Below are 26,796 nucleotides of genomic sequence, written 5' to 3' on the forward strand. Positions count from 1 at the left end.
GGAATTACTAATGCAAAATGATTTAGATCAGTACTGTCATTTAGCAACAATGTAAGTCTTGAAATTCTGACTGAAGTAAAATTATTCAATGTAATTGGTTTACTGACCTTTTATTGCCAAGAAAAAATATGTCAACTTTAAGACAATATTTTCAGAAAAGTAAGCCAAATAGGAGTTCTGTCAGAACTGGTTGCCACTGAAAAAGTAGCTGTCAATTTAACCATAAGGATTTGGAATTATTAATACTTAGAATATTTGAGAAAGTCAGTAATGTGATTTTCTGTGTTATTAAAGAAAAATATTTTAAAACATCTTAGTTACTTTCCTTTGACGAAACTTGCTTTAGAATCAAACTGTTAAAAAAAAAGGACTTTTGAAGAATTAGAACTTGTGTTGTTATTTTAATATTATAGAGTGTTTCTGCCTCCGCTCTTTTAGAAAGATTTGGTAATATGAAAATGTTAACAAAATTCTTCATCAGGTTTTAGTTCCCACTTTTAGTCAGTATAAATAAAATATCATCAAAGCAACTGTGATACATATTTTGGTTTTGTTTGCTTGTTTGTTTTGCTTTTGGCCATACCTTGTAGCATGTGGGATCTTAGTTCCCCAACCAGGGATCTAACTCGTGCCCCTTGCAGTAGAAGCACAAGTCTTGACCACTAGGTCTACAGGAAAGCCCCCTGGAATACATTTTAAAAATCATTTCTATTGGATTAATTATGACATGGTGTGCATGTTTGTATGTGTATATGTGTTGCTCTTTTATTTGTTTTCATGTTATAGCCAGTTTCCACATGTGTGAGCAGAGGGAATGTATTTTCTTGGTAATTTCTGTCATCTAACATGGTACCTCTTATAAATAGGCAATCAGTACAGGTTTGTTTATTAAGTTGAATTAGAAGAAAATCAATCTCTATAGGAGATTTAGAATGAAATAAGATCTCAAAAGTCTATAAGAAATAGTTCAACCCTAACGGGAATACCAACTGCTGTTAGCAGATATTTCAAAAATCTGATTTGTGGGCTAAGAACTTTCATTACTTTCTCACTGGGAGCAGCTGCACAGGTGCCTTTCCTTCTCTTGAGTGAGTTTCTTTAAAGTTTCATCTGCAGTATTTGTAAGATCTAAAATGTTTGTAGGATACATTTGTAGCTATTCACTGAAAACAAAAATCCATTTTATTACCTCTAACACACTATTTTGTACATAACAGGTAATCAAAAACTTGTTAAATATATTAAAGGTCTGGAATATTTTTTGTCTTTCAAACTAATCTTCAAGGCTTTTTTCTACATGCTTATTGTGATAGCAAAATACTGCCTTCGTGTTGTTTTGTCATCTGTCACTTAACCTTTGGTAGACATTTAAGATGCAAGTGATTAGAGACAATGGGTATCTTTAAGGAATGCCATCTGGGACTGATATTAAGTGCTTTTCCTAAGGGTAAATGGCAAAATTGTGGATGCTGAGACATCACAGAAACACAGCTTACTTCAAAGAGGATTTCAATAAGCATTTGTGAAAGTGTTTCCGAAAGATCATTTCTTATGAAAATCGGAAAATCTGCTCTGTCCTGGGCTAAACAACGTAAAGAAATTTAGATCTTTTTAAGACATCAGAAATCCATCACGTGGCCATTTGGGGAGATGTAATAACTCCCACTGTGTTCATTGCTTTGAGTTACAGAGATTCTAACCCAATTTATGTAATGCAGGTATTTCAAGATCACATCAAATAAGTCACTTAATCTCATTTCCTTTCACAGAATGACCCCTGCCCATAAACATTTGGTATCATTTATGTCATTTATTTCAGTTCAAATTGCTCATACCTAGTCGTGTGGAGCTGTAATGAGCATTTATGTCTTTATTTTTTTCCAAGATACACACAACCTGAAAATATGCAGACTTAAAGGCTTTCTGTCTCTTTGTGGTTTCCAGAGATGGGTTTCAGAAGAACCAACCAAGGTTAAACTTATATGTATTGGTTGTGGCTGCATCAAGAGTGTGTACAAATAAAAATAAAGTTCAACATTTTCAAGCACACAAACTCACTTTCAATCCTATTAAAAAGATATGTTTCAAGAACAAAGGTAAAATGTTGCCCACAGAAGTTTTATTATCCTCTCCTTTGCAGACAGGGCTTATACCACATCTGTATTCACAATGCCTCCACTGCAGTAAGACAGGGTTATTCTCACCTCAGTCATTTCTATGAGCTACCTTTCCTACTTAAATTCAAAACAAATAGTGTAGTCCTTACTTAGCATTTCTAAACTGCAGTAAACTCCTTCAATGCAGAGATGCTCAACCCTGGTTGAACAATAGAATCTCCTGGGGAGATTTAAAACTAAACCCAAAACCCAAGTGCTCCCAAAGATTCTAATTTAATTGGTCTGTGGAGAAGCCCAGGCATCAGTATTTCCAGAGTTCCTGAGATGAGTTAAAATCCAGGAAAATGAGAATCTCTTTTGTAGAATTTAAAAAGAATCCTAAGTAAATCATAATACAATTTTGTTCCTGAGATTGTTCTCTGAGTGGCCAACCCTGACCACACTAGGTATTGTCATTTCAGATATACCCTTAAAATCAAATAATAAAAACAAGTTGTAGATAAAAATGCCTTATCGTTCTTCCATCCTGTAGGAGAAAGACTCTCAGGATTCATTTCAAATATCTTATTAATATATGAAGACCTTTATGATGAAGGAAGGTTAAGGGACTGGCTAGAGGTTACTGGGCTACCTGGGAATAGAACAAGAACCAGAATGGAGAGTTGCCTTCTCTCCACACATCTTCCTACTTCAAGTTGCCTCCCTTCCTGCCATTAGATACCACACCCTGCTTCATGAATGAGCTGTGGAAACCTCACCAGCACAGGAGGGGATCCTGTTTCTCTTCCTGGCCACGAAACCTGTTAGATCTATGAGAGTCAGAGTCTCAAAGAGTTTTATAAGATCAGATCTTCTGAAAGTGCTGGTTCCAGAATGTCAAACCATAGACTCCTGTACTTAAAATGGGAGTAATTAATTTATTCTGACCATTTTTTAAAAATTCTCTGAGGAAACAGGGGGACAGAGAGGGTCAACTAGCCCATCTGTTCTCCTGGTGCTACAGATTTTCACTTCGTTTTTCCCGGGATAGGAATTTGTATAATATTGAAATTTAAAGGACCCTTAAGGATAGAAATGGGATGAACCTAACAGGTAAAGGAGCAAAAATGGTATGGACCTAGTAGAAACAGAAGATACTGAAAAGAGGTGGCAACAATACACAGAAGAACTGTATGAAAAAGATCTTCATGACCCAGATAACCATGATGGTGTGATCACTCACCTAGAGCCAGACATCCTGGAATGCCAATAAAGTGGGCCTTAGGAAGCATCACTACAAACAAAGCTAGTGGAGGTGATAGAATTCCAGTTGAGCTATTATAAACCCTAAAAGATGATGCTGTGAAAGTGCTACACTCAATATGCAGGCTAATTTGGAAAACTCAGCAGTGGCCACAGGACTGGAAAAGGTCAGTTTTCATTCTAATCCCAAAGAAAGGTAATGCCAAAGAATGCTCAAACTACTGCACAATTGCACTCATCTCACATGCTAGCAAAATAATGCTTAAAATTCTCCAAGCCAGGCTTCAACAGTACATGAATGGAGAATTTCCAGATGTTCAAGCTGGATTTAAAAAAGGCAGAGGAACCAGAGATCAAATTGCCAACATCTGTTGGATCATCAAAAAAGCAAGAGAGTTCCAGAAAAAATATCTATGTCTGCTTTATTGACTATGCCAAAGCCTTTGACTGTGTAGATCACAACAAACCATGGAAAATTCAAGAGATGGGAATACTAGACCATCTTACCTGCCTCCTGAGAAATCTGTATGCAGGTCAATAAGCAACAGTTCAAACTGGACACGGAACAAAGACTGGATCCAAATAGGGAAAGGAGTACATCAAGGGTGTATATTGTCACCCTGCTTATTTAACATATATTCAGAGTACATCATGAGAAAAGCTGGGTTGGATGAAGCCCAAGTTGAAATCAAGATTGCCAGGAGAAATATCAATAACCTCAGATATGCAGATGACATCAACTTTATGGCAAGAACCATAATGGCAAAGAGCCACCCATATGGCAAAGAGCCTCTTGATGAAGGTGAAAGAGGAGAGTGAAAAATTGGCTTAAAACTCAACATTCATAAAGCTAAGATCATGGCATCTGGTCCCATCACTTCATGGCAAATAGATGGGGAAACAATGGAAATAGTGAGACTTTAATTATTGGGGCTCCAAAATCACAGCAGATGGTGACTGCAGCCATGAAATTAAAAGATGCTTGTTCCTTGGAAGGAAAGCTATGACAAACCTAAGCAGCATATTAAAAAGCAGAGATATTACTTTGCCAACAAAGGTCCATCTAGTCAAAGCTATGGTTTTTCCAGTAGTCATGTATGGATGTGAGAGTTGGGCTATAAAGAAAGCTGAGCACTGAAGAATAGATGCTTTTGAACTGTGGTATTGGAGAAGACTCTGAAGAATCCCTTGGACTGCAAGGAGATCCAAACTGTCCATCCTAAAGGAATTCAGTTCTGAATATTCATTGGAAGGACTGATGCTGAAGCTGAAATGCCAATACTTTGGTCACCTGATGCGAAGAACTAGCTAATTGGAAAAAACCCTGATGCCGGGAATGATTGAAGGCAGGAGGAGAAGGGGACAACAGAGGACGAGATGGTTGGATGGCAGCACCGACTCTATGGACATGAGTTTTAGTAAGCTTCAGGAGTAGGTGGTGGATATGGAAGCCTGGCGTGTTGCAGTGCATGGGGTCACAGAGTCAGAAACAACTGAGCAACTGAACTGAACTGAACTAAGGATAGAAATGTTATTTATCCTGCATCGAACCTGGACTGGCAATTCGTTTCTAATAATAAAAGACAATTGGCCATTAAAAAAAAAATGTTATTTATCAGCATAGTCCTTTGCTAATGACATATTATTCAAAATCTCCACATATAAGATCAGTGAACAGTCCATATACATGTTGGTGGGGTAGGCAGGGTGGCATCTGAAATTCTAGATTCCTATCTATTTGCCAGGGCTTCCCTGGTGGCTCAGTGGTAAAGAATCCACCTGCCGATGCAGGAAACAAGGATTTGATCCCTGGTTCAGGAAGATCCTCTGGAGGTGGAAATGGCAACCCACTTCAGTACTCTTGCCTGGGAAATCCTATGGGTAGAGGAACCTGGCAGGCCACAGCGCATGGGGTAACAAAGAGCCGGACATAACTTAACAACTGAACAACAATTTGCCATCTCCTCAACACCTTTCTGCTTCCCTGGTGACCCAGATGGTAAAGAATCCCCCTGCAATGCAGGAGACCTGAGTTCAATTCCTGGGTTGAGAAGATCCCATATAGGAGGGCATGGCAACTCACTCCAATATTCTTGCTTGGAGAATCCCCATGGACAGAGGAGCCTGGTGGGCTACAGTCCATGGGGTAGTAGAGTCAGTCACTCAGACATGACTGAGTGACTAAGAACAGCACTGAATATCACCTTTCTAAAGTCTACTCCCCCAAACACAAAGCCACATGAAGACAAATATAAAACTAACTACTGATTCTGTGTCAGAAACTCGAAGAAATTAAGCAAATTAAGGCTTGCTAATGAAGATAGGATACAGATGTCCTGGTATAAATCTGGTGCTCTTTCCACGATTACGAAACTGTTTCTGGTATGTTTTGCTTTCATCATGTTTTTGTTTTGTTTGCTTAATTTTAACTGACTTCATAAACATTTGCATGGCATTGTAATGTAAAACCTACTGGTGAATCCCACCAACTTGGAAGTTAAAAATTTCCACCTGTGGTGGATTCATTTTGATATATGGCAAAACCAATACAATATTGTAAAGTTAAAAAAATTAAATTAAATTTTTAAAAAATTTCCATTTTCATCCTTTTTTCTGAGACCACCAACACTAAGATGCATTCTTTAAACCCCTTGATTCCACTGATCATCTTTCTCATCCTCATATTTTCTATTCACAAACATCTATGGAAATGTAGTCCTTCAGTCATGCTTACAATATTGAAAAAGGCCCCTTGTCAGAATATAAATTAGGTGATTTCCTGCCAACAAAGAACCCAAAGAATGGTGTCAAACATCCTTTCCCGCAGAATTGTCTTAAAGTATGTATTATATTAACCTTAACTGGACAACTAGAAGTTCATTCTCTCTATGCCCTATCCCTTGATACATCCTTTCATACATATTCTTGAATCAAGAGTTCTTACTTCACTGTGCCCCGTACAACTCAGGGTTAAAACCAGGGTGACTATTGATCCAGACTCCATCTGAGGAGACAAATGACAGATAACTCATGGTTATTCTTGAGTCTCTTCATTATTTGTAGAAATCAGCTTAGATCACTCAGATTTTCAGAGTGAAATATGGCCAAGATGTATAAATATAATAGGGCCCTAAATATAGCTCACTACACAACTTAGATGTGAAGAAAAAGTGCAATTAATATATCACACTTTTCCTCATGAGCTCCCACACTGTAACTAAGGAGGTGGACAAATTAGCCAATTTGATCATCTAAATAGGTCCTTTTAGAATTACGCAGCCTCCTTTGGATAAAATGCTCAATCGCTCTGCTTCTTGATACCCTAAGTATTTTTTTTTAATTTATTTATTTATTTTTACTTTACAATATTGTATTGGTTTTGCCATACATCAACATGAACCCTAAGTCTTTAAGAGGACAGTTGTTGTTTAGTCACTGAGTTTTGTCTTACTCTTTTGCTATCCCAAGGACTATAGTCTGCCAGGCTCCTCTATCTGTGGGATTCTCCAGGCAAGAATACTGAAGTGGATTGCCATTTCTTTCTCCAGGGGATCTTCCCGACCCAGGGATAGAACCCTCATCTCCTGCATTGACAGGTGGATTCTTTACCACTGCATCACCTGGGAAATCTGGATACAAAGGATCAGAAAAGAAACAGATTATTTGGCCTAGTGACATACAATATCCAAATCAAAGGCATTTTTAAGCTGGTGGTTGGTTGTTCCACCTATTGTAGCCTGTGATTGGTACTCTCCCAACTTGGCTAGGGCTAACTGACACTGCCAGGGTGTCCTGGGGTCTCGCAGGCACCACAGAGCCACACAGGACTCCAAGCTGACCTCAGCTCAGATGGTCTAACCAGATGCCCTTATTGTAGAAGCTCTTTGTCCCCACCACCTGACTCCCTTTATAGAAACATTCTCACACACAGACATCTCAGCTCCGTCTAGATTCTGTCTCTTCTGTAAAGAAACCAAAAACCCAATAAAGCTGAACACAAGTTCCTTTGGCCTGTATATCATGTGGCCCCATGTTAAAGGTCACTATTCAAGTCTGTACCGGATCAGCTCAAGAAATGATTTTCTTCTCAGATCTGAAGCACAGAGCATAAAATGGAGCCCCCTCCACCTTCAGCATTAGGCTGTGCTCACTTACTTAACACTCCTCCCCATCTGCCTTCCTATGGGCAGAAGAGGGGAACTTGGGATACCATGATCGCACTGCCCCTCTTTCTCTGTCTTGCTTCCCACCAACTCAAATTGCCAGGAAGTAGTAGCTTTTTCTTTTGCCACATTCTCCTTGCAGTATGCCACATCCACCTTCCTACACTCCTGTTTACTCTACCATGGATAGGCGTATTTTCTATAAATACTGTGGAGGACATTAATATCTGAGCCCTCCAAGCTCAGTTATAGCCCTCTTCTTTTTCATTCTGGCTGAAACTAATCCAAAACTTTCCCCAAGAAGATGGATGCTTCAGACCATTTGGGGCAAGATTATATACTCTGAAAGGTAAAATAGAAAATCACAGAAATAAGTTTCAAATCTTTATCTCCATTGAGTTAAAGTTAAAAGTTAAACTAAAAGTTAAACTTCTAGCTTGCTAATATACTGTGGGCTTCCCTGGTCACTCAGACAGTAAAGAATCTGCCTGCAATTCTGGAGACCCAGGTTCCATCTTTGGGTCAGGAAGATCCCCTGGAGAAAGGAATGGCTATCCATGCCTGGAGAATTCCATGGACAGAGGAGCCTTTGCAGGCTACAATCCATGGGGTCACATACAGTCAGATGTGACTGAGCAGCTAACACTTTGACACTACTTTTGCTAATGCTGGTATTGGCTAATACTGGTCCCTGGTATTATTATGCCAACAAACAAACAAACAAACAAACAAAAACTCAAGTTCTGCCAGATGAAGTGAGGATAGAAGAAAAGGATAAAAATGACTCGAAATTCATCCTGCTAAAACAATATTCTTGGGTTATATAAAAATATCTGCACAGTAATGCTTAAAATTATACTTCCTTGTATACTTTCTAATAGTATCTTTTGATATGAAAGCTAAAGAAGCCAAGCCTCAAGAAGCTAAGGGTTTAGAAAACTTTATTTGGATTTTTTTCCTCTTACTTTGCATATTTGTCCATTAAATGGCAAGGTAGAATTCTATATTATTTTCCAAAGACTTGCTTAATGAATTAAAATTCTATATAAACTTTAATCTTGTTGACTTTAAGTTCTACAGTTTTAATTTTATGTTAATCAAAGACTGTTTTCAGATCAGTAGAACATTTTAATCAATAATCTTATTCATATATACAAGCCAGGTATAGCTTGTTTTTTAATTCCTATAAGCCTCTGTGAATTTGGATGTTATTGAAGCTGTTAAAACTATCCATGAATTCTTCCTGTCTAAAGTCTTTCCTGTATTCACTCTCATTTACTATGGTAATTTACAACATAGGTTTAAATATTCAGGATATGAATAATCTTTCTACTTATGCATAAAGAACCACTTCCTCCATGAAGTCCCACAACTACTTTGATCTGCAAATCATATGCTAATTTAAATCTTTTCTTTCTGTAAATTTAGAGCTCATATCTTTAAAGATGCCCAGGGAATTTAGTCACCCTATGAAGCAAAAAAATATTCCTAAGAGTTATTAACATCTTTATTAATTTAAGGCAGTCATAACTCCAAGAATATAAACTTGAGATTCTTAGTCCCATCTTGTAATCAGCATTGTTGGAAATTAAGAGTAAATCCCACCTGTTAGAAACCATTGTGGAAACAGTTTTCTCTTGTGGAAAATAATGTAGGTATACCGTGCATGTGGTATAATTAGAAACGAACCATTCATCAGTGTCTAGACTTGTGGAATATCCTATTTCTCTTTTAACTACTGAGTGAAGCTACTGAAATAGCTAATTGTGGTGGTGTGTTTTTTTTTTTTTTTTTTTAATTTATAAATGATAGTACCTTCCCTCTTGAAATGACTTTTGTCTGTCCATATGTGTTGTCTTTTGCAGCAGATCCATTCTCGGGTCTGCGCTATTCAGCATGACATTACAAAGTGAGCCTCCCATGGAAATGATTGCTCCAGGAGTGTGGGATGTAAGTCAGCCATCCCCAGTGACCCTGCAGGTAAGTGTCAGGCTATGAGATTAAAGTACACACAGCAAGGATTACTTGATAAATAGCTTGTTGTCAATTACAGAAACAATTTTCTTCCAGGATCACACATTTTAATAGTCTTCTCTTTCTCTGGCCTGCTGGGATCTGTAAAACCTCTATTGCTTTTATTTTGCATTCAGTGTTCTCAAAGCACTTTTCTCCCAGTTTATATAATAGCAATTTCAAGCCATTCTCCATCCAACACAATCAGGAAGGAAAGGAATGGACTGTTGCCAGGAGTCTACTCATTACACATATTCATTTTTCTTTCCATTGTCTAAAAACAGTCATTAGTATATATTATTAACTTGGTACCTTATTCACACCTACCTCTTCATTATGTCATATTGCCTTAAAGTCTCTTTTGTTACGTGTTTCCTAAATGACTAGCCATTAAGCTGAATAGTAGGGGGAGAAACAGCAAACCAAATCCTTCCTTTTTCCTTGACGGCTCTCTCCTTTCTGTGATTTGTAATCATGAATGAAAGGTGATTAATGATTTTGGGCTTCCATCCTTTCTGCTCAGAGGATTTTTTTTTTTTTTTTCATTTTCCTCACTTTTTTTTCATGCTGGTAAGTGATCAGGTTCATCAGATACCTGAAGCCTAACCACTCCCATACATGCAAATGCAGGGAATACAGACTATGCATCTGCGTGGGAAAAACTGGGCCGTGCGCCATAGCACAGGATTTTCAACCTCTCACTATTGACATGTTGGATGGGATGAGTCTTTGTTGTGGAGGGTGCCCTGTGCACTGTAGGATTATTTAACAATGTTTTGGGATTTACCCACTAAGTACCAGTAGTACCTTCCCAGTTCTGATAACCAAAAATGTTTCCACATACTGTCAAATGGTCTCTAGGGATAAACCTGCCCTCAAGTGAGAATCACTATGCTGGAGGAAATTAGTAGAGTCTCTAGGTTCGTAGAATTTCCAGGTTTGGGGTCAAGGATGTGAGGGACAAAGTTTAGCAATATGAAAAGTAAGCTGTTAAAATGGAAAAGAAAAGCAGCACTAATAAAACATGGCTTTCACTTTGCAAGATGGAAGAACTTCCCCCTCCAGACAGTAGCTGAAGACCCACTTCTAATCCATGGATGGGGTGATAAATAATCAGTGTTACAAAAGAGAGACACACAGAGAAGGAACTTCTGACTGTGGGGGTTGGGGTGGGGAATGGGGGATGGGATAGTTAGGAAGTTTGGGGTGGATGCACACACACTTCTATGCTTAAAATGGATAACCAACAAGGACCTACTGCGTAGTGCAGTGAACTCTGCTCAATGTTATGTGGCAGCCTGGATGGGAGGGGAGTTTGGGGGAAAATGAATACATGTATATGTATGGCTGAGTGCCTTTGCTCTCCACCTGAAGCTATCACAACATTATTAATTGGCTATATACCTCAATACAAAATAAAAAATAAAAGCCAGATGTTGTCAAAAAATAAAGCACACAAACACGCCAAAGAAGTGATTGATTAGGTTGGATCTTGGCATAGCATCCTCGACACTCAACAGATGATGACGTAGTGATTAGCAGATGTTTCCTTGTAACAGGACAACTACCTTTCTTTAAGAAGATGAATGCAGACTTTTTCTTGCCAGATCCAAACCACCTGAGCTTAACAAAAATCTTCCAAGTCTGCCCATTGCCAGAGCTTTATGGATATAAATTAATGATTATCAGGGTCTTTAGTGGGTGAGGAAGGGCGGGAGACGTGAAGGAGACTATCAGATGAGACCTTCTTTGATTCCTCTCAAGTGAGGGGATCAGCTGCTTTAGGAGCACCCATCCTGGAAGTATAAGCTGAAGAACAGTATCAAGTATTCAGCAGCATAGATTTCCATGTAGAGACCTACAGCCAGGACAGAATTACCTCATGCTCGTGTTCAGTCACTAAGTCAACTGTTCGGGACCGCATGAACTGTAGCCTGCCAGGCTCCTCTGTCCATGGGATTTCCCAGGCAAGAATACTGGAGTGGCTTGCTGTTTCCTTCTCCAGGGGTTCTTCCTGACCCAGGGATCAAACTTGTGTCTCCTTCATTGGCAGGTAGATTTTTTTTTTTTAACCTCTTAGCCATCTGGGAAGCCCCTGTGACAAAATTTATCTTACAAGAAAACGAGAAAAGATATGGAAATCATCCAACAGGATGAAAAAATGTTAAATTATCTGCTCTTGCAAAATAATTTCACATGGTATAGACATAGATAGAAACATCTCAGAATTTTTTCAATTGATGATGAAATATACAAAATAAAGTAAGAGGTATTAAGGTAATAAAGTTAAAAGCCTTAATAACTAGTCTCATTCTAATTACACACAGCTAAATTTAGAGCAGAATTTTCAACCTAAGGATTATGAGATGGTGAGGAAATTAAAAGCAAGCTCTGCAACCAGTGTTTGTGTTAAGGAGTCAGTGTGAGTCACAGGGAAAGACATGAGGCTCAGAGTCAGGAGATTCAAAGTCTAGCCTTAGCTCTTTAACAATAAACGTTATGACTGAACAAGTCACTTTCCACCTCCATACAGTGAGAGGATTGTACTATGCCTGTTCAATTTCTTTCTGGTCTGTGCTTTGCTGATTGTCTATGTTATTAAAAGATGACAATTATGGTATGATGCAGGTTATAATATGTTACAGAACTTAATTCCTTCCAGTCAGCCTTCTTTTTTTCACACTATACTGCAGACTGGAAGCGGTGAATAGAGTGAAGTAGATCTGAGTTCTGAGCGTCCCAAGTGGCACTAGTAGTAAGGATTTCTCCTGCCAATGCAGGAGATGTAAGTGACGCAGGTTCATTCTCTGGCTCAGGAAGATTCCCTGGAGGAGGACGTGGCAACCCACTCCAGTGTTCTTGCCTGGAGAATCTCACAGATAGAGAAGCCTGGAGGGCTACAGGCCACATAGGGTTGCAGAGTCAGACATGACTGAAGCAACTTAGCATGCACGCACAGATATGAATTCAGACATGGAGACAAATTATTATATGATCCGATCAACATGTGTCTCCCTCAACTTCTTCCCTCTCCCTGTATACAGTCCAGTATGCTGCTGTTGCTGTTACGTCGTTTCAGTCGTGTCCGGCTCTGTGCGACCCCATAGACGCCAGCCCACAAGGCTCCCCCGTTCCTGGGATTCTCCAGGCAAGAACACTGGAGTGGGTTGCCATTTCCTTCTCTAATGCAGGAAAGTGAAAAGTGAAAGTGAAGTCGCTCAGTCCTGTCCGACTCTTCTAGTGACTCATAATTTACTCACTAAGAGCAGAGTTGTTTTAGTTAATGTTGCTCTTGTTGTAGTTTATATTTCTCTACTTAGTTTCCCATTCATTCAATTTTTTTAAGGTTTTTCTTTTTTTTTCACGTGAACAATTTTAAAAGTCTTTATTGAATTTGTTACGATATTGCTTGTTTCATGTTATGTTCTTTTGTCCACAAAGTAGGTTGGATCTTTGTTCCCCAACCAGGGATTGAACCCACACTCCCTGATTGGAAGGCGAGGTCTTAACCACTGGACTGACGGAGAAGTCTTCCCCTACCATTCATTCTAAATACATTATATTCTGGTTTATTTGTCCTCACCACACTGCTGTCAGATAACCTCCTAATTTCTAGTTGCCAAACCCAGTACTGGTTTTCATACCTCTTCATTCTAGTTCTCTCTGTGCAGTTTTTGGCACTATCTCTTCCCTATTACTGGCTTTCTGAAGGAGTTCGGTGGTGAACAATTTGCCTGCCACTGCAGGAGATGCAGGAGATGTGGGTTCCATCCCTGGGTCTGGAGGAGGAAGTGGCAACCCACTGCAGTATTCCTGCCTGGAGAATCCCCATGGACAGAGGAGCCTGGCTGGCTATAGTCCGTGGGGTCACAAAGAAGACCAACAGGACTTAGTGACTCAACAGCAACTTCCCCACTACAGAACACTCTTCTCTGACTTTGCTGATATTGCTCTCTTAGGTTTCTCTTTACACTCCCTATGGTTATCCTTTTTCTGTTTTCTTCTCCCACTCCTTTACTTTTGCGTGTCCCCTCTGTTGACAGTTCCCACAGGTTCTGTCTGCTGCCCGTTGCTATTCTCAGTATGTATATTCTCCTTGAGAGAATTTCTCTAAAGCTTTATTGAGACGTATGTCACATACCATACAATCCTCCCATTTAAAGTATACAATTCAATGTTTTCTAGTATTTTCACAGATACGTACAACTAATCTCAACCAACGCCAGCTTTAGAGCATTTTCATTTTTATGAAGAAATCTCATACTTTTTAGCTATTGCTTTCCAGTCCCCAAATCTAAGCAACTACTAACATACTTTCTGTCTCTATAGAGTCACCTACTCTGTACATTTCATGTAAATGGAATCATATAGTATGTGTTCTGTTGTGGCTGGATTCTTTCCTTTAGCATAATGTTTCAAAATTCATCCACGTTGTATCATATATCAGTATTCACTTATTTTTTTATTGTTGAATAGTATTACAATGTAGAAACGTGCTTAGTCACTCAGTCGCCTCTGACTCTCTGCTACCCTTTGAACTATAACCCACCAGGCTTCTCTGTCAATGGGATTTCCCAGGCAAGAACAGTGGAGTAAGTTGCTGCTTGACTCAGGGATCGAACCAACATCTCCTGTGTCTCCTGCATTGCAGGCAGATTCTTTACCTACTGAGCCATCAGGGAAGCCCCACCCACAGTATAGATATACCACTCATATGCATGAGTGATTTAGAGTGGTATAGAGATACACTACTCTAAATGCATAGTTGATATGCATTTAGATTGTTTCCTTTTGGCTATGAAGAACATAGCTGCTCTGAACATTCATGTACAAGTTTGTGTGTGAACCTATGTTTTCATTTATCTGGGCTGTATACCAAGCAATGGAATTGCTGAGTCTCATTTGTTCCTAAGGTTTGATTTACAGTATCTTGCAGGTTCATGCCAAAGTGTGAATCTTTAGTTCACACTCTTTTACACCACAGGAAAAGAAAGTGTTAGTCACTCAGTTATGTCTGACTCTTTGTGGTCCCATGGACTGCAGCACTCCAGGCTTCTCTGTCCTTCTCTATCTCCCAAAGTTTGTTCAGATTCATGTCCATTGAGTCAATGATGCCATTTAACCATCTCACTCTCTGCCACCCCCTTGTCTTCCTGCCTTCAATCTTTCCCAGCATCAGGATCTTTTCCAGTGAGTCAGTTCTTCATATCAGATGCCCAAAGTATTGGCATTTCAGCTTCAGCATCAGTCCTTCCAAAGAATATTCAAGACTGATTTCCTTTAGGATGGACTGATTGGATCTCCTTGCAGTCCAAGGGACTCTCAAGAGTCTTCTCCAGCATCACAGTTCAAAAGCATCAGTTCTTTGGCACTCAGCCTTCTTTATAGTCCACCTCTCATATCCATACATGACTCCTGGAAAAATGATAGCTTTAACTAGATAGACCTTCGTCAGCAAAGTGATTTTTCTGCTTTTTAATACACTGTCTAGGTTGGTCACAGCTTTTCTTCCAAGGAACAAGCATCTTTTAATTTCATGGCTGCAGTCACTGTCCACAGTTATTTTGGAGCCCAAGAAAATAAAATCTGTCACTGCTTCCACTTTTTCCCCTTATATTTTCCATGAGGTGATAGGACCAGGTGCCATTAGTTTTTTTTAATGTTGACTTGCAAGGCAGCTTTTTTACTCTCCTATTTCACCCTCATCAAGAGGTATTCGTAGACAGCTTCCAAAACAACACATCCCAAATTGAGCTCACTATCCTCTGAGAATTGCTTTCACTCCCTGAATTATTTATGACTGTTCATGCATTCACATACAGCTAGTTGTTGCACTTGTCTTGTCTCTCTCTCAGTACTCATATTCTGTCCACCATAGATCCTGTCAACTCTTCTCTCATATGTTCCTCAAGCCTGTCCTTACAAGTCCCCCCTGTGTCTGCCCTAGTTGTTATTCTCTAATCCAAAATCCACAAGCATGATCCTTCTAAAACATGAATCTGAACCCAGCGCTCTCCTTCTTAAACTCTTCAGTAACTCAGCACTGCCTAGAGAATTACAGGCAAGTTCTGAAGCACAGCCTCCTCCCATTGTTTCCCTTGCCACTCCCTGATGTCAAGCTCCAGCAGCTTCAAAAGTTGTAGTCTCTGACGGGCACTGTCCTGCTTTGACCTTTTGTACATTTATGAATTCTGTTCACTGCCTGCAATGTGTCTACCATCTTCCCTTAACTGTCTGTTACCCACTCTTGGCTTAGTTTCTGTCATTGTTATTCACCTTTTAGGATCCATGGAACCCTCTTCCATGAATTTCTCTCTTACCCGCTTCCCTCTTTTCACTCTAAGAAGTGTTGGAGTGTCCTACCTCTGTGTTCACATAATAACCAAGAAGATTTTTGTCAACACATTTACAACATTGTATTTCTTTCTTGAGAACTTTTTTAAACCATAGTTCTTACCTACTCATTCATACAAGGTATTTTACTTTACCTAACATTTCATTACCTATTTATCCTTCATTATCAGTGATGTTAGGGTGAGGCAACAGTAGTATTATTGGTACATGACCCTTAGAACACAGTACATTTTTGTCCGAGTGTAGCATAGCTTCCTTTTTCTTCACCCCCTCTTTTACAACTCCTTCCACAGACTCACAGCAATTGCCATCTAGTTGGTAGACATCATTCCTTCCCTTGAACTGCATAGAACTTATGGTCCAGTATGCATATGCCTTATGTCCAAACTACACCTACAGCCCAGGTTCATTCCTTTGAACAAGGTGGTAGAATCATGGGGGCCTGAGCAAGTCCATGAACATCTTATTGGCATAGTTCTGTGAACATGAACACCAGGAACACTCACAGCAGCTCCTTCAAGGAATTCCAAAACATGAAGCCATAGTAGGAACCGTAGTGGCCAAGTGCAAATGGAGAAGGATGAAGGAGAGAGTAAAAGCAGAGCAGATAAATGGAACACAAGAATTCAATATTCAGTGTATAAGGAAGTGTGAATTATAAGTGTGCATGATTGGATCTGAATATTTTCCTGTACCCTGGAAGAAAGCCTCTTTTTTTTTTTTTTTGTTTGCTTGAAGTCAGTAGTCCATCCTTAACTCTTTGAGGCAAGAATGGAATAGTAGGTGCCATGGCACATTAAGTGAACACATTAGTAGAGAGCTCCTGTAGCACTCTATTAAAGAAAAGAAAAAAAAAAAAAATAAGACTAAGGCCAAGTTTAGTGCGTCATGACCACAGAAGTGTCACATGTTTGCCATTATTAACTTGAAGCATAGCTTGGGGGGCTTTGTATATATTCAACCCTATTTTAATTGTTAATGTTTGCCTTTCTCCTCCTCCATAATGCATAGAACTCAAAAGAAATCTTGGGAAAATGTTGTACATTAACACATTTTTTGGGAAAGTATCTTTTGTGAAAAATTAGAAGAGACAACTGGGGAAAGCCCTAATATTTTCTGTCAGCAACTGAAGAATCGGTAACTGTTTAACTTTATAAAATATGAAAATATGCAGTTTGTATAGGACCTCATTCATGTATCAGAAATGAAAAAAAATTTCATAATTGAAATATATCATGGAATTTATTATGGATTTTGTATAAGGATACTTCTAAGTTCTCATCCACTGGCTTTAGTTTCCTCATCTACCCTGCCCTTTACTTAGGACCAACATAAAGTTGAATAAGCTCATTAAATACTATTTCTAGTATTTTTGTTTTCTATGTTTAAAATATCTGGATATATTAAGAGTAAAGGGTAACCTACTAATACCGGAGGCACTTCTTTTCAAGGCAAAATTAATCTTTCTGTCAAGAGGCAAAATTTACTATAATATTTCTTTGGTATGTTGAAATAATGAATGATATAACAAAAATTATACCAAAAACAAATATTGCAACAAATTTTAAAGATTAAAGAATAAAATTCCTAAGACTTTTCAAATAAGAACCCAAGTAGATTAAATTGTATTTCAAACTGTAACTCACAGTCTACCTTATAATTTTATTCCATTTTCTCTGAGATCACAATCTAACATAGATCAGCAGAGAAAAATAAATTATTTAGAGTTTCTGATATGAAAGTGAAAAAAAAAAAAGTGATACTCTTAAGTACTATGAAAAGTGAAAGTCACTTAGTCATGTCCAACTCTATGACCCCATGGACTGTATTCTGCCAAGCTTCTCTGTTCTTGGAATTCTCCAGGCAAAGGGGTCTTCTGACCCAGGGATCGAACTTGGGTCTCCCACAGTGAAGGCAAATTCTTTTACCATTTGAGCCACCAGGGAAACCTCCCAAGCATAATATGGGGCTGAAAATATTTATCTCATTTACATACTTGGAAACTGTATTTTTTTATAACTACCGTTTTATTTACTGGGCTTCTCTGGTGGCTCAGTGGTAAAGAATCTGCCTGCCAGTGCCAGAGATGTGGATTTGATCCCTGGTCAGGAATATCCCCTGCAGAAGAAAACAGCAACCTACTCCAGTATTCTTACCCAGGAAATCCCATGAACAGAGAAGCCTAGTGGGCTATAGTTCATGGGGTCACAAAAGAATCAGACATGACTGAGCAACTAAATAACAACAATGACAAATGTTATTTACTAGAATCAGGGTATCACTTAAATGTGGTCTAGTGGGAGGCATGTTAAGCCAGGAAAAAAGAAGGTCTGCATTCTAGCCTTGTCTATAAAACTGAACTATAGAGCCACAGCAAGAATATTGTTTGGTTTTATACTTGCAAAACAGATCTTTACCAGAGAAGAGTTCACTGTCATGTCTACAAAGTGGTTCACAGACTTACAGATTTTAAGTAGTAGCTGCTGCTAAGTCACTTCAGTTGTGTCCAGTTCTGTGCGACCCCATAGATGGCAGCCCACCAGGCTCCCCTGTCCCTGGGATTCTCTAGGCAAGAACACTGGAGTGGGTTGCCATTTCCTTCTCTAATGCATGAAAGTGAAAAGTAAAAGTGAAGTTGCTCAGTCATGTCCAACCCTCAGCGATCCCATGGTCTGCAGCCTTCCAGGCTCCTCCATCCATGGGATTTTCCAGGCAAGAGTACTGGAGTGGGGTGCCACTGCCTTCTCCGTTAAGTAGTAGAGACCAACATAAAGTTACTCTTTTTATTTTCTCAAGTGATTACATGAAAAAAGTGTGATTACAATCTATAATTTTCATCATTTAATTATAGACATTTAATAATGAAATACAGAAAAGGTATTATTTCAGCATTACATAAAAATGTAGCATTTAACTTTATGAAAAGTTAATAAATATTATTTTCTTGTTTTTTCTCAGATAAAGTTACAGACTACAAATTTATATACCATTTATATAAATAATTGAGGATTTACCAAATATCATGTATATTTAAACACCAAGTCCAAACCCTAATGATTCTTCTAAAATTATTGTTAAATAATAAACATCACAGGAAACATAGGATATTTTCCTGCCCTTTGCTTTATTTTCTATAAATCTAAGATAGAGGTCATTAAATTAATGATGCATTTTTCAGGCATTTGATACATGGCAAACCATCTTTTTGTTATTTCAGATTGATTTTCCAGCTACTGAGTGGGAGTATATGAAACTTGATTCTGAAGAGAATGGAAGTGATCTTGAAGAACCACCAAAAGAATGTTTAAAACATATTGCCAGACTGTCACAGAAACAGACTCCCATACTGTAAGTGACCCAGTTCTTGGGAGAGGATTTTGCCTGCATTTCATGATACCAGCAGTCATTCTAGAAGCACTCATATCTGTTAAGAGTGAACCTTCCTTCCCACATAAATCCTCTCATTTCCTCCGATCACATCTGTTGGATGATCCACTAATACTTAGGAGCTAAGTTAGTAATTGTGGGGTTTTTTAAAGATTTTTTTTTATTATAACACTTAGAAACTTTAACTTTGATCAAAGGAAAAATAAAAAGATTGGAAAACATTCAGTTCAGAACGACAGAGCAGAGACTGAAGGATACAGATCAGCATTTAACAGTGATAAACCATTGTTCTTCAGTTAGATAGAAAACTGTTTTGGTAAACCATAAGATGTAAAATTTAATTATAATGATATTAAAAAAGAACAGAAATAGCTTATTTTTTTATACCACTAAATTGGTAACTAAAGAAGTACTTAAATTTTGTCAAACACCAATTCTCTGGAAAAGAGATATCCCAGGAAGAATTATAAGAGATTACTAATTCTGTATACTTACTGTTTGTACTTAATATTTGGTAATCTCTAAGCCACAGTTTATGATGCTCTCATTACCAACATGGAAAAGCATAAAACTAAGAAAGCAACACTTCATGTGTGTGAGATATATAATATAATAAAACATTTTATTCCAAGAATAAGAGATTATTTAAAGGTTTTGAACAGGGTAGTCATGTGATCTGAATAATCTTTTTGAGTGATCCTTTTGGCTATAAGTTGAAGGATGGTTTAGAGAGGAAGTAGGAGAGGAAGACATTACTTTGTCAACAAAGGTCCGTCTAGTCAAGGCCATGGTTTTCCCAGTAGTCATGTATGGATATGAGAGTTGGACTATAAAGAAAGCTGACCACAGAAGAATTGATGCTTTTGAACTGTTGTGTTGGAGAAGATTCTTGAGAGTCCTTTGTACTGCAAGGAGATCCAACCAGTCCATTCTAAAGGAGATCAGTCCTGAGTGTTCACTGGAAGGACTGATGTTGAAGCTGAAACTCCAATATTTTGGTCACCTGATACGAAGAGCTAACTCATTGGAAAAGACCCTGATGCTGGGAAAGATTGAGGGCAGGAGGAGAAGGGGAGAACAGAGGATGAGATGGTTGGATGGCATCACTGACTCGATGGACATGGGTTTAAGTGCGCTCTGGGAGTTGGTAATAGACAGGGAGGCCTGGCATGCTGTGGTTCATGGGGTCACAAGGAGTCAGACATGACTGAGCAACTGAACTAAACTGAAAAGAGGAAGAGAGCAGTACAGTAAAGTAGCTGATGTAATATTTTAGGCAGAAGGCTGTGGTCACTAGAACGAGGGCAATGGCAGTGGACATTGTGGACATTGATAGTAATGGCTGGATTTGGAGCATATCTGGGAGTTGAAAAGGCATGACTTGATGATTAATAGTAAATAGGGGTGAAGCCAAATGAGAAACCAAATAATCAAGATACTGAAGAGTCTAAGGTTTGAAATTGCTGAACTGGGCAGATGTTAGAGTCATTTTCGGGAGGAGGGATTAGTTTGAGACCTTCCAGACTGAGGTGTTGAACGTGATTAGGCATTTCAGTTCAGTTCAGTTCAGTCACTCAGTTGTGTCCAACTCTTTGCGACCCCATGAACCGCAGCACGCCAGGCCTCCCTGTCCATCACCAACTCCCGGAGTCCACCAAAACCCATGTCCATTAAGTTGGTGATGCCATCCAACCATCTCATCCTCTGTTCTCTCCTTCTCCTCCTGCCCTCAATCTTTCCCAGCATCAGGGTCTTTTTCAATGAGTCACCTCTTTGTATCAGGTAGCCAAAGTATTGGAGTTTCAGCTTCAACATCAGTCCTTCCAATGAACACCCAGGACTGATCTCCTTTAGGATGGACTCGTTGGATATCCTTGCAGTCCAAGGGACTCTCAAGAGTCTTCTTCAACACAACAGTTCAAAAGCATCAATTCTTCGGCACTCAGGTTTCTTTATAGTACAACTCTCACATCCATACATGACCACTGGAAAAACTAGTTTGGGGTAATCTTGTTACTGCCCTGAGCTCTAATTTCCACACATCCTACTCTTTTCCTCAGTCATTTCAAGCCAATGACATCTCTTTACTTCATATATTTCACATGTGCCATTCCTTCTCCCATCTCAGGGTCTTCTTATTTGGGATTTCCTCTTCATGAAATACTCCTCCTTAGTTCTTCACATGGCTGAATCATCTCATCTTGTAGTGAGTTAGTGTTAGAAAGTGTTAAAATGCTAGTTGTTCAGTCATGTCTGACTCTTCGCAACCCCATGGACTGTAGCCCGCAAGGCTCCTAGGTCCATGGGATTCTCCAGGCAAGAACACTGGAGTAGGTAGCCATTTCCTCCCCCAAGGGATCTTTCTGACCCAGGGATCAAACCCTATCTCCTGCATTGCAGGCAGATTCTTTACCATGTGAGCCACCAGGGAAGCCCCTCAACCTATAGGTCCTCACTTAATTGTGATCTTCTCAAAGAGACCTTCTTTTATGACCCTATCAAATGAGGTTTTTCCTTCTTTACAATCTCTCATATTACCTTTTTTATCACACATAACACAGTCTAGTATCATATTGTTCACTGATGTGTGTTTTTTTTAATTGTTTGTGAGAACCAAGAGAACCAGGAACCTATCTTGTTTATTACTACATTTCCAGTGTTCCACATTGTGCCTGATAAATAATATGTGTAAAATAAATGTTATAAAGGATAAAGTTCCTTGGCATAGAGTTTGGTATAAAAATGACCTAAAGGATTCTCATAGTCCTTATGACACATATTTTGATGACCCATCATTATTCTAGACTATTGCCATCTTAATTAGATGAAACATGTTTTGATAGTTCTTATTCAAAAATATAAAACTTTACATTTAACAAGTATGTCACATATCAGAGACTGATATATTTGTATGAGAGATTTTTTAAAATATAAAAAGTTGCTATCCTTTGAAATTTTAAATATGTTCAAACAAAAAATGTCAAAACCAACAAATAAATAAGCACAGAAACTGCCTTTAAATATTAAAGGTTTGTATTTTTAAATTAGCCCCAGTGAATTCTAGCTGGTTTTATACTTCAGTTTTCTATTTAAGTGAATAACTTCTACATAAAATAAGCAACATTTTTCTGTTTTACTCACTCAAATATAATTATTAATGCTCAGTAGAGTACAGTTTCATTCAGGACTGTGAAAACAGATGGAGAACAGTCTTCAATGTGATAAAACTTATGTTAGAAACAGATTAAAGTCAATTTCCAAACACCACATTTTATGATTTAGTTGGTGACATACTTGTCTTCTTTCAAACTGGTTAAATGTAAGCAGTTGAGAAGTTCAGACTCAATGAAGTTTGGTGAAAATGCACTCTAACATTTGTAAAAATAAAAAGAATACCTTCTTGATGACCTCTATAGAAAAGTATCTAATGTAAGGAAAATCTCAGAACATAAGGTAAAAAACAAATGTTTTGAAAGAAATTATGCCTCCACCTCTAGCCATGAAGGTTACCTATTATATTACTAAACTAGTCCTCCTGAATTAAAGAAATATGATACAAGAGAAATACATATAAAGCAACTGCTCTCAGAAATTGAGCAGAAAAGGCTTGAGGTGAACCCATGAGTAAAAAGGCCTTCGGACCCAGAGACATTTTCTGTATCATTGCTCTGGAAGTTATAATTAAAGAAGAGCAGGCAGGTCTTACCTCCTGAGATTAAAAAATAAATAAATAAGGCAGAGATCACAGAGTTTAATAATTTTGAGGCAGCTAGAATTTCCAGAGAATAATAGAGAAAGGCATATCCACAGAATAGGAGCTTCAGAAATATGTAGTGGTGTCCCCTTATATATTCAGCTGAGTACTGAGCCACTCGTGAGCACGTGGGGATTTTATAGCAAAAGAACTGCTACAGGGAGATATGAAATAAATGTAGATTCTAGAGGTTGTACAATGCTGGGAGACATAAATTTTCTGACCAGTAATGATGCAGAAAGATCACAGAACACCTCAGCACTCAATAAAGAAATCAGAAAGATGCATATTAGGAGTAAATGTGCTCTAGCTCAAGATTTAGGACTGTGCTTGGCCTAGTCTAACACATCATAAAAACAGACCCCAAGAGGATTAAGCTGATCTACTAGTAATTAAACTGCCTCCTAAAAAAAAAATTGGAAACATTCAGCACTCAAATGCAGCAAAATGCAGACTCTGAACAATGTAGGATTTTAAATGTTTAGTGTACAACCAATAATTGCTAAACATAGGAAAAGTCAGGAATACATAACCATAGACCAGGATTGAAGGAGGCAGTTAATAGAAACAGCTTCAGATATTTTGCATGTGTGCTAAGTTGCTTCGGTTGTGTCCAACTCTTTGCAACCCCATGGACTATAGCTTGCCAGGCTTCTCTGTCCATTGGATTCTCCAGGCAAGTACAATGGAGTAGGTTGCCATTTCCTCCTCCATCAAATATTTTACAACTGTTATAAAGGTATTTATGGGTTTAAATTAAAAAATACATATGGGTGAACAAATGAAGTAGAAAAATGGAAATTTAAGAACTGAAAAACACAGTATTAAAATTTTTAAAAATCACTGGAAAAGCTTAATAGATTGCATAATGAAAAAAAAAAGAACAGTGAATTTAAAGAATGGGCAATAGAAATTATCCATGTTGAAGAACAGAAAGAAAAAAACCTGAAAATAGTGATACAGCTTTGTGACCTATAGGACAATTATCAAGCAATGTAATATGTATGTATTGGACACACAGGAGAGAAAAGAGATAGTGAAGAAAAAAAATTCTTAAAGAGATAATAGCCAAAATTTTACAAGTTTAAGTTTTAAAAAATCACCTACAGATATAAGAAACTTAGCAAATTCCAAACACATACACACACACACATCACCTAAGCACACCATAGTCAAATTTCTGAAAACTAAAGATAAATATAAAATTTTTCTAAGGCTTCAGAGAAAGTCAACAAATCACATTCATGGGATGAACTATAATTCTACAGATTTCTCATTAACTTCATATTTCTCATTAGAAACTATGGAAACCAAAAGACATTATAAGTTATCTTACATTTTGAAAGGAGAAAAGAAACTCTATCAACTTAAAAATTCTATAACCAGTAAAATTGCATTTCAAAAATTAAGGTAAAATTAAAACATTTCAACTAAACACAGCTGAGTTAGTTAATTATAAGCTCATCTGTACTGTAAGAAATTTTAAAGAAAATACTTTAGGCTGAAAAAAGATGGACATTCAAATCTACAGGAGTAAATGAAAAGTACCATGAAGGGAAATAGCTAGATAATAAAGATATACATTTTTCATGTTTATTAATTTATTTTTAAAAATATTTAACTAAACATAATCATAATGTACAAAATAAAAATAAAATGAGAAAAAATAAAAAAAATAAGAATGAGAAATAGAAAAATAAAAGCATAGTATTCTAAGGCTCTTATGCATAAAGCAGTGTAATAACTGTGGTTGGCTGGCTCAGTGGTAAAGAATCTGCCTGCCAATGCAGGAGACATGGATTCAATCCCTGGGTCAGGAAGATCCCTTGGAGGAGCAAATGGCAATGCACTCCAGTATTCTGGCTTGGGAAATCCCAAAGATAGAATAAATGAAAAGACTGTAGTCCAAAATCACTGCAGATGGTGATTTCAGCCATGAAATTAAAAGACACTTATTCCTTGGAAAGAAAGTTATGACCAACCTAGATAGTATATTGAAAAATAGAGATATTACTTTGCCAATAAAGGTCCATCTAGTCAAGGCTATGGTTTTTCCAGTGGTCATGTATGGATGTGAGAGTTGGACTATGAAGAAAGCTGAGCACCGAAGAATTGATGCTTTGTGGTGTTGGAAAAGACTCTTGAGAGTCACTTGGACTGCAAGGAGATCCAACCAGTCCATCCTAAATGAGGTCAGTCCTGGGTGTTCATTGGAAGGACTGATGCTGAAGCTGAAACTCCAATACTTTGGCCACCTGATGCAGAGTTGACTCATTGGAAAAGACCCTGATGCTGGGAGGGATTGGGGGAAGGAGGAGAAGGGGACGACAGAGGAGGAGATGGCTGGATGGCATCACTGACTCAATGGACATGAGTTTGAGTGAACTCCGGGAGTTGGTGATGGACAGGGAGGCCTGGTGTGCTGATTCATGGGGTCGCAAAGAGTCGGACATGACTGAGCAACTGAACTGACTGACTGACAGTCTACAGGGTCACAAAGAGCTGGACACCACTTAGCAGCTGAGCACTCATACACGCCCATGATGTGCTGAAGAAGAATATTATAATCTTGAAAGAAACCATAACCCCCAGATTTTAAGAGTACATTTAAAAGTAAAAAAGATAACAGAAATTAATTTTTTTAATCCAAAAGAAATAAGAAATAAAAGAAATAATTTGGACAAAAGTAATTAATAGCAACATGGTTGATTTAAACTGAATCACATCAATATTCCATTAAATATAAATAAAAACCCCAATTAAAAGGAAGAAATTGTTAGCCTACATTGCAAAAGTAATATCCAACTTTATGTTGTTTACAGGTGCATATTTTAAATGCAAGAATTCAGCTAGATTAAAATTAAAAGAACTGAAAAAGATATATAAGGAAAATCATACCATCTTGATATATTTGGGGGAAAAATTTTGACAAGATTCAGCACCAATTCATGATAAAAAGTCTCAAAACTGGAAATAGAGTGGAACTTCCTCAACCTTCAACTCCGGAGTTGAATCTGGATCTATAGGAAAAGCTAGAGTTAGCATTATATTAAATGATGCACGAATAAATGTTTTCCCCCTAAGGTTGGGAACAAAGATGCTTGCCTAAATATTCCTCTTCAGTGTTGTACTGTCAGTCCTAACCAGTGTACTATCGCAGGAAAAAAAAAAGTTTTAAATGTGTAAAAGTCATAAAGAAATAAAACTGGCTCTATTTTCAGACGGGTAATTATGTAAGATCATAGCATTTGCAATTAATGTACAAAATGCAACTATATTCCAGTAAAAAGGGGAAAATAAATTTCATTTTTCTAAATTCGAACAATGTTGATATTTACAATATCAATATCTCTATCCCCTGCAGAAGGGAATACAACCCACTTCAGTATTCTTGCCTGGAGAATTCCATGGACAGAGGAGCCTGAAGGGCTAGAGTCCATGGGGTTGCAAAGAATGAGACATGACTGAGTGACTAACACACACATACTTAAAAATGCAAAACTTTGCTAAGAGAACTTAAAGAAAACCTCAGTAAATGGAAGGACATATCCCGCCATTGATTAGAATAACCATTATTGTTAAGATGACAGTTCTAGTTGTTCCAAAATTAGTGATGAAAATACAATTATAATCTGGTAGAAAGTGTAATTTTTTTTCAAATGATCAGTATGCTTTTAATTAAACTGCAGTGACATGGATAATATTTTTTAATGGGCAAAATTAAAGAATGGCAAAAATGCTATACAATTGGTTCTGTCATACCCTA

General features: G+C 37.9%; 1 protein-coding gene across 4 annotated transcripts in view; it reads left to right on the top strand.

Moving 5' to 3' along the window:
* Nucleotides 1–26,796, top strand: part of PIK3C2G (phosphatidylinositol-4-phosphate 3-kinase catalytic subunit type 2 gamma) — a 664,807-nt gene that overhangs the window by 327,522 nt on the left and 310,489 nt on the right. For 3 of the 4 annotated variants that reach the window (XM_027541447.1, XM_027541446.1, XM_027541449.1), the window contains 2 exons: nucleotides 9,388–9,502; nucleotides 19,107–19,237. In XM_027541447.1, coding sequence (XP_027397248.1) covers nucleotides 9,388–9,502; nucleotides 19,107–19,237 — 246 coding nt within the window. The remainder of the gene's footprint in view (nucleotides 1–9,387; nucleotides 9,503–19,106; nucleotides 19,238–26,796) is intronic. The other variant, XM_027541448.1, reaches the window with a different exon arrangement.

This window comes from Bos indicus x Bos taurus, chromosome 5 (assembly GCF_003369695.1).
Source record: "Bos indicus x Bos taurus breed Angus x Brahman F1 hybrid chromosome 5, Bos_hybrid_MaternalHap_v2.0, whole genome shotgun sequence".
Lineage (NCBI taxonomy): Eukaryota > Metazoa > Chordata > Mammalia > Artiodactyla > Bovidae > Bos > Bos indicus x Bos taurus.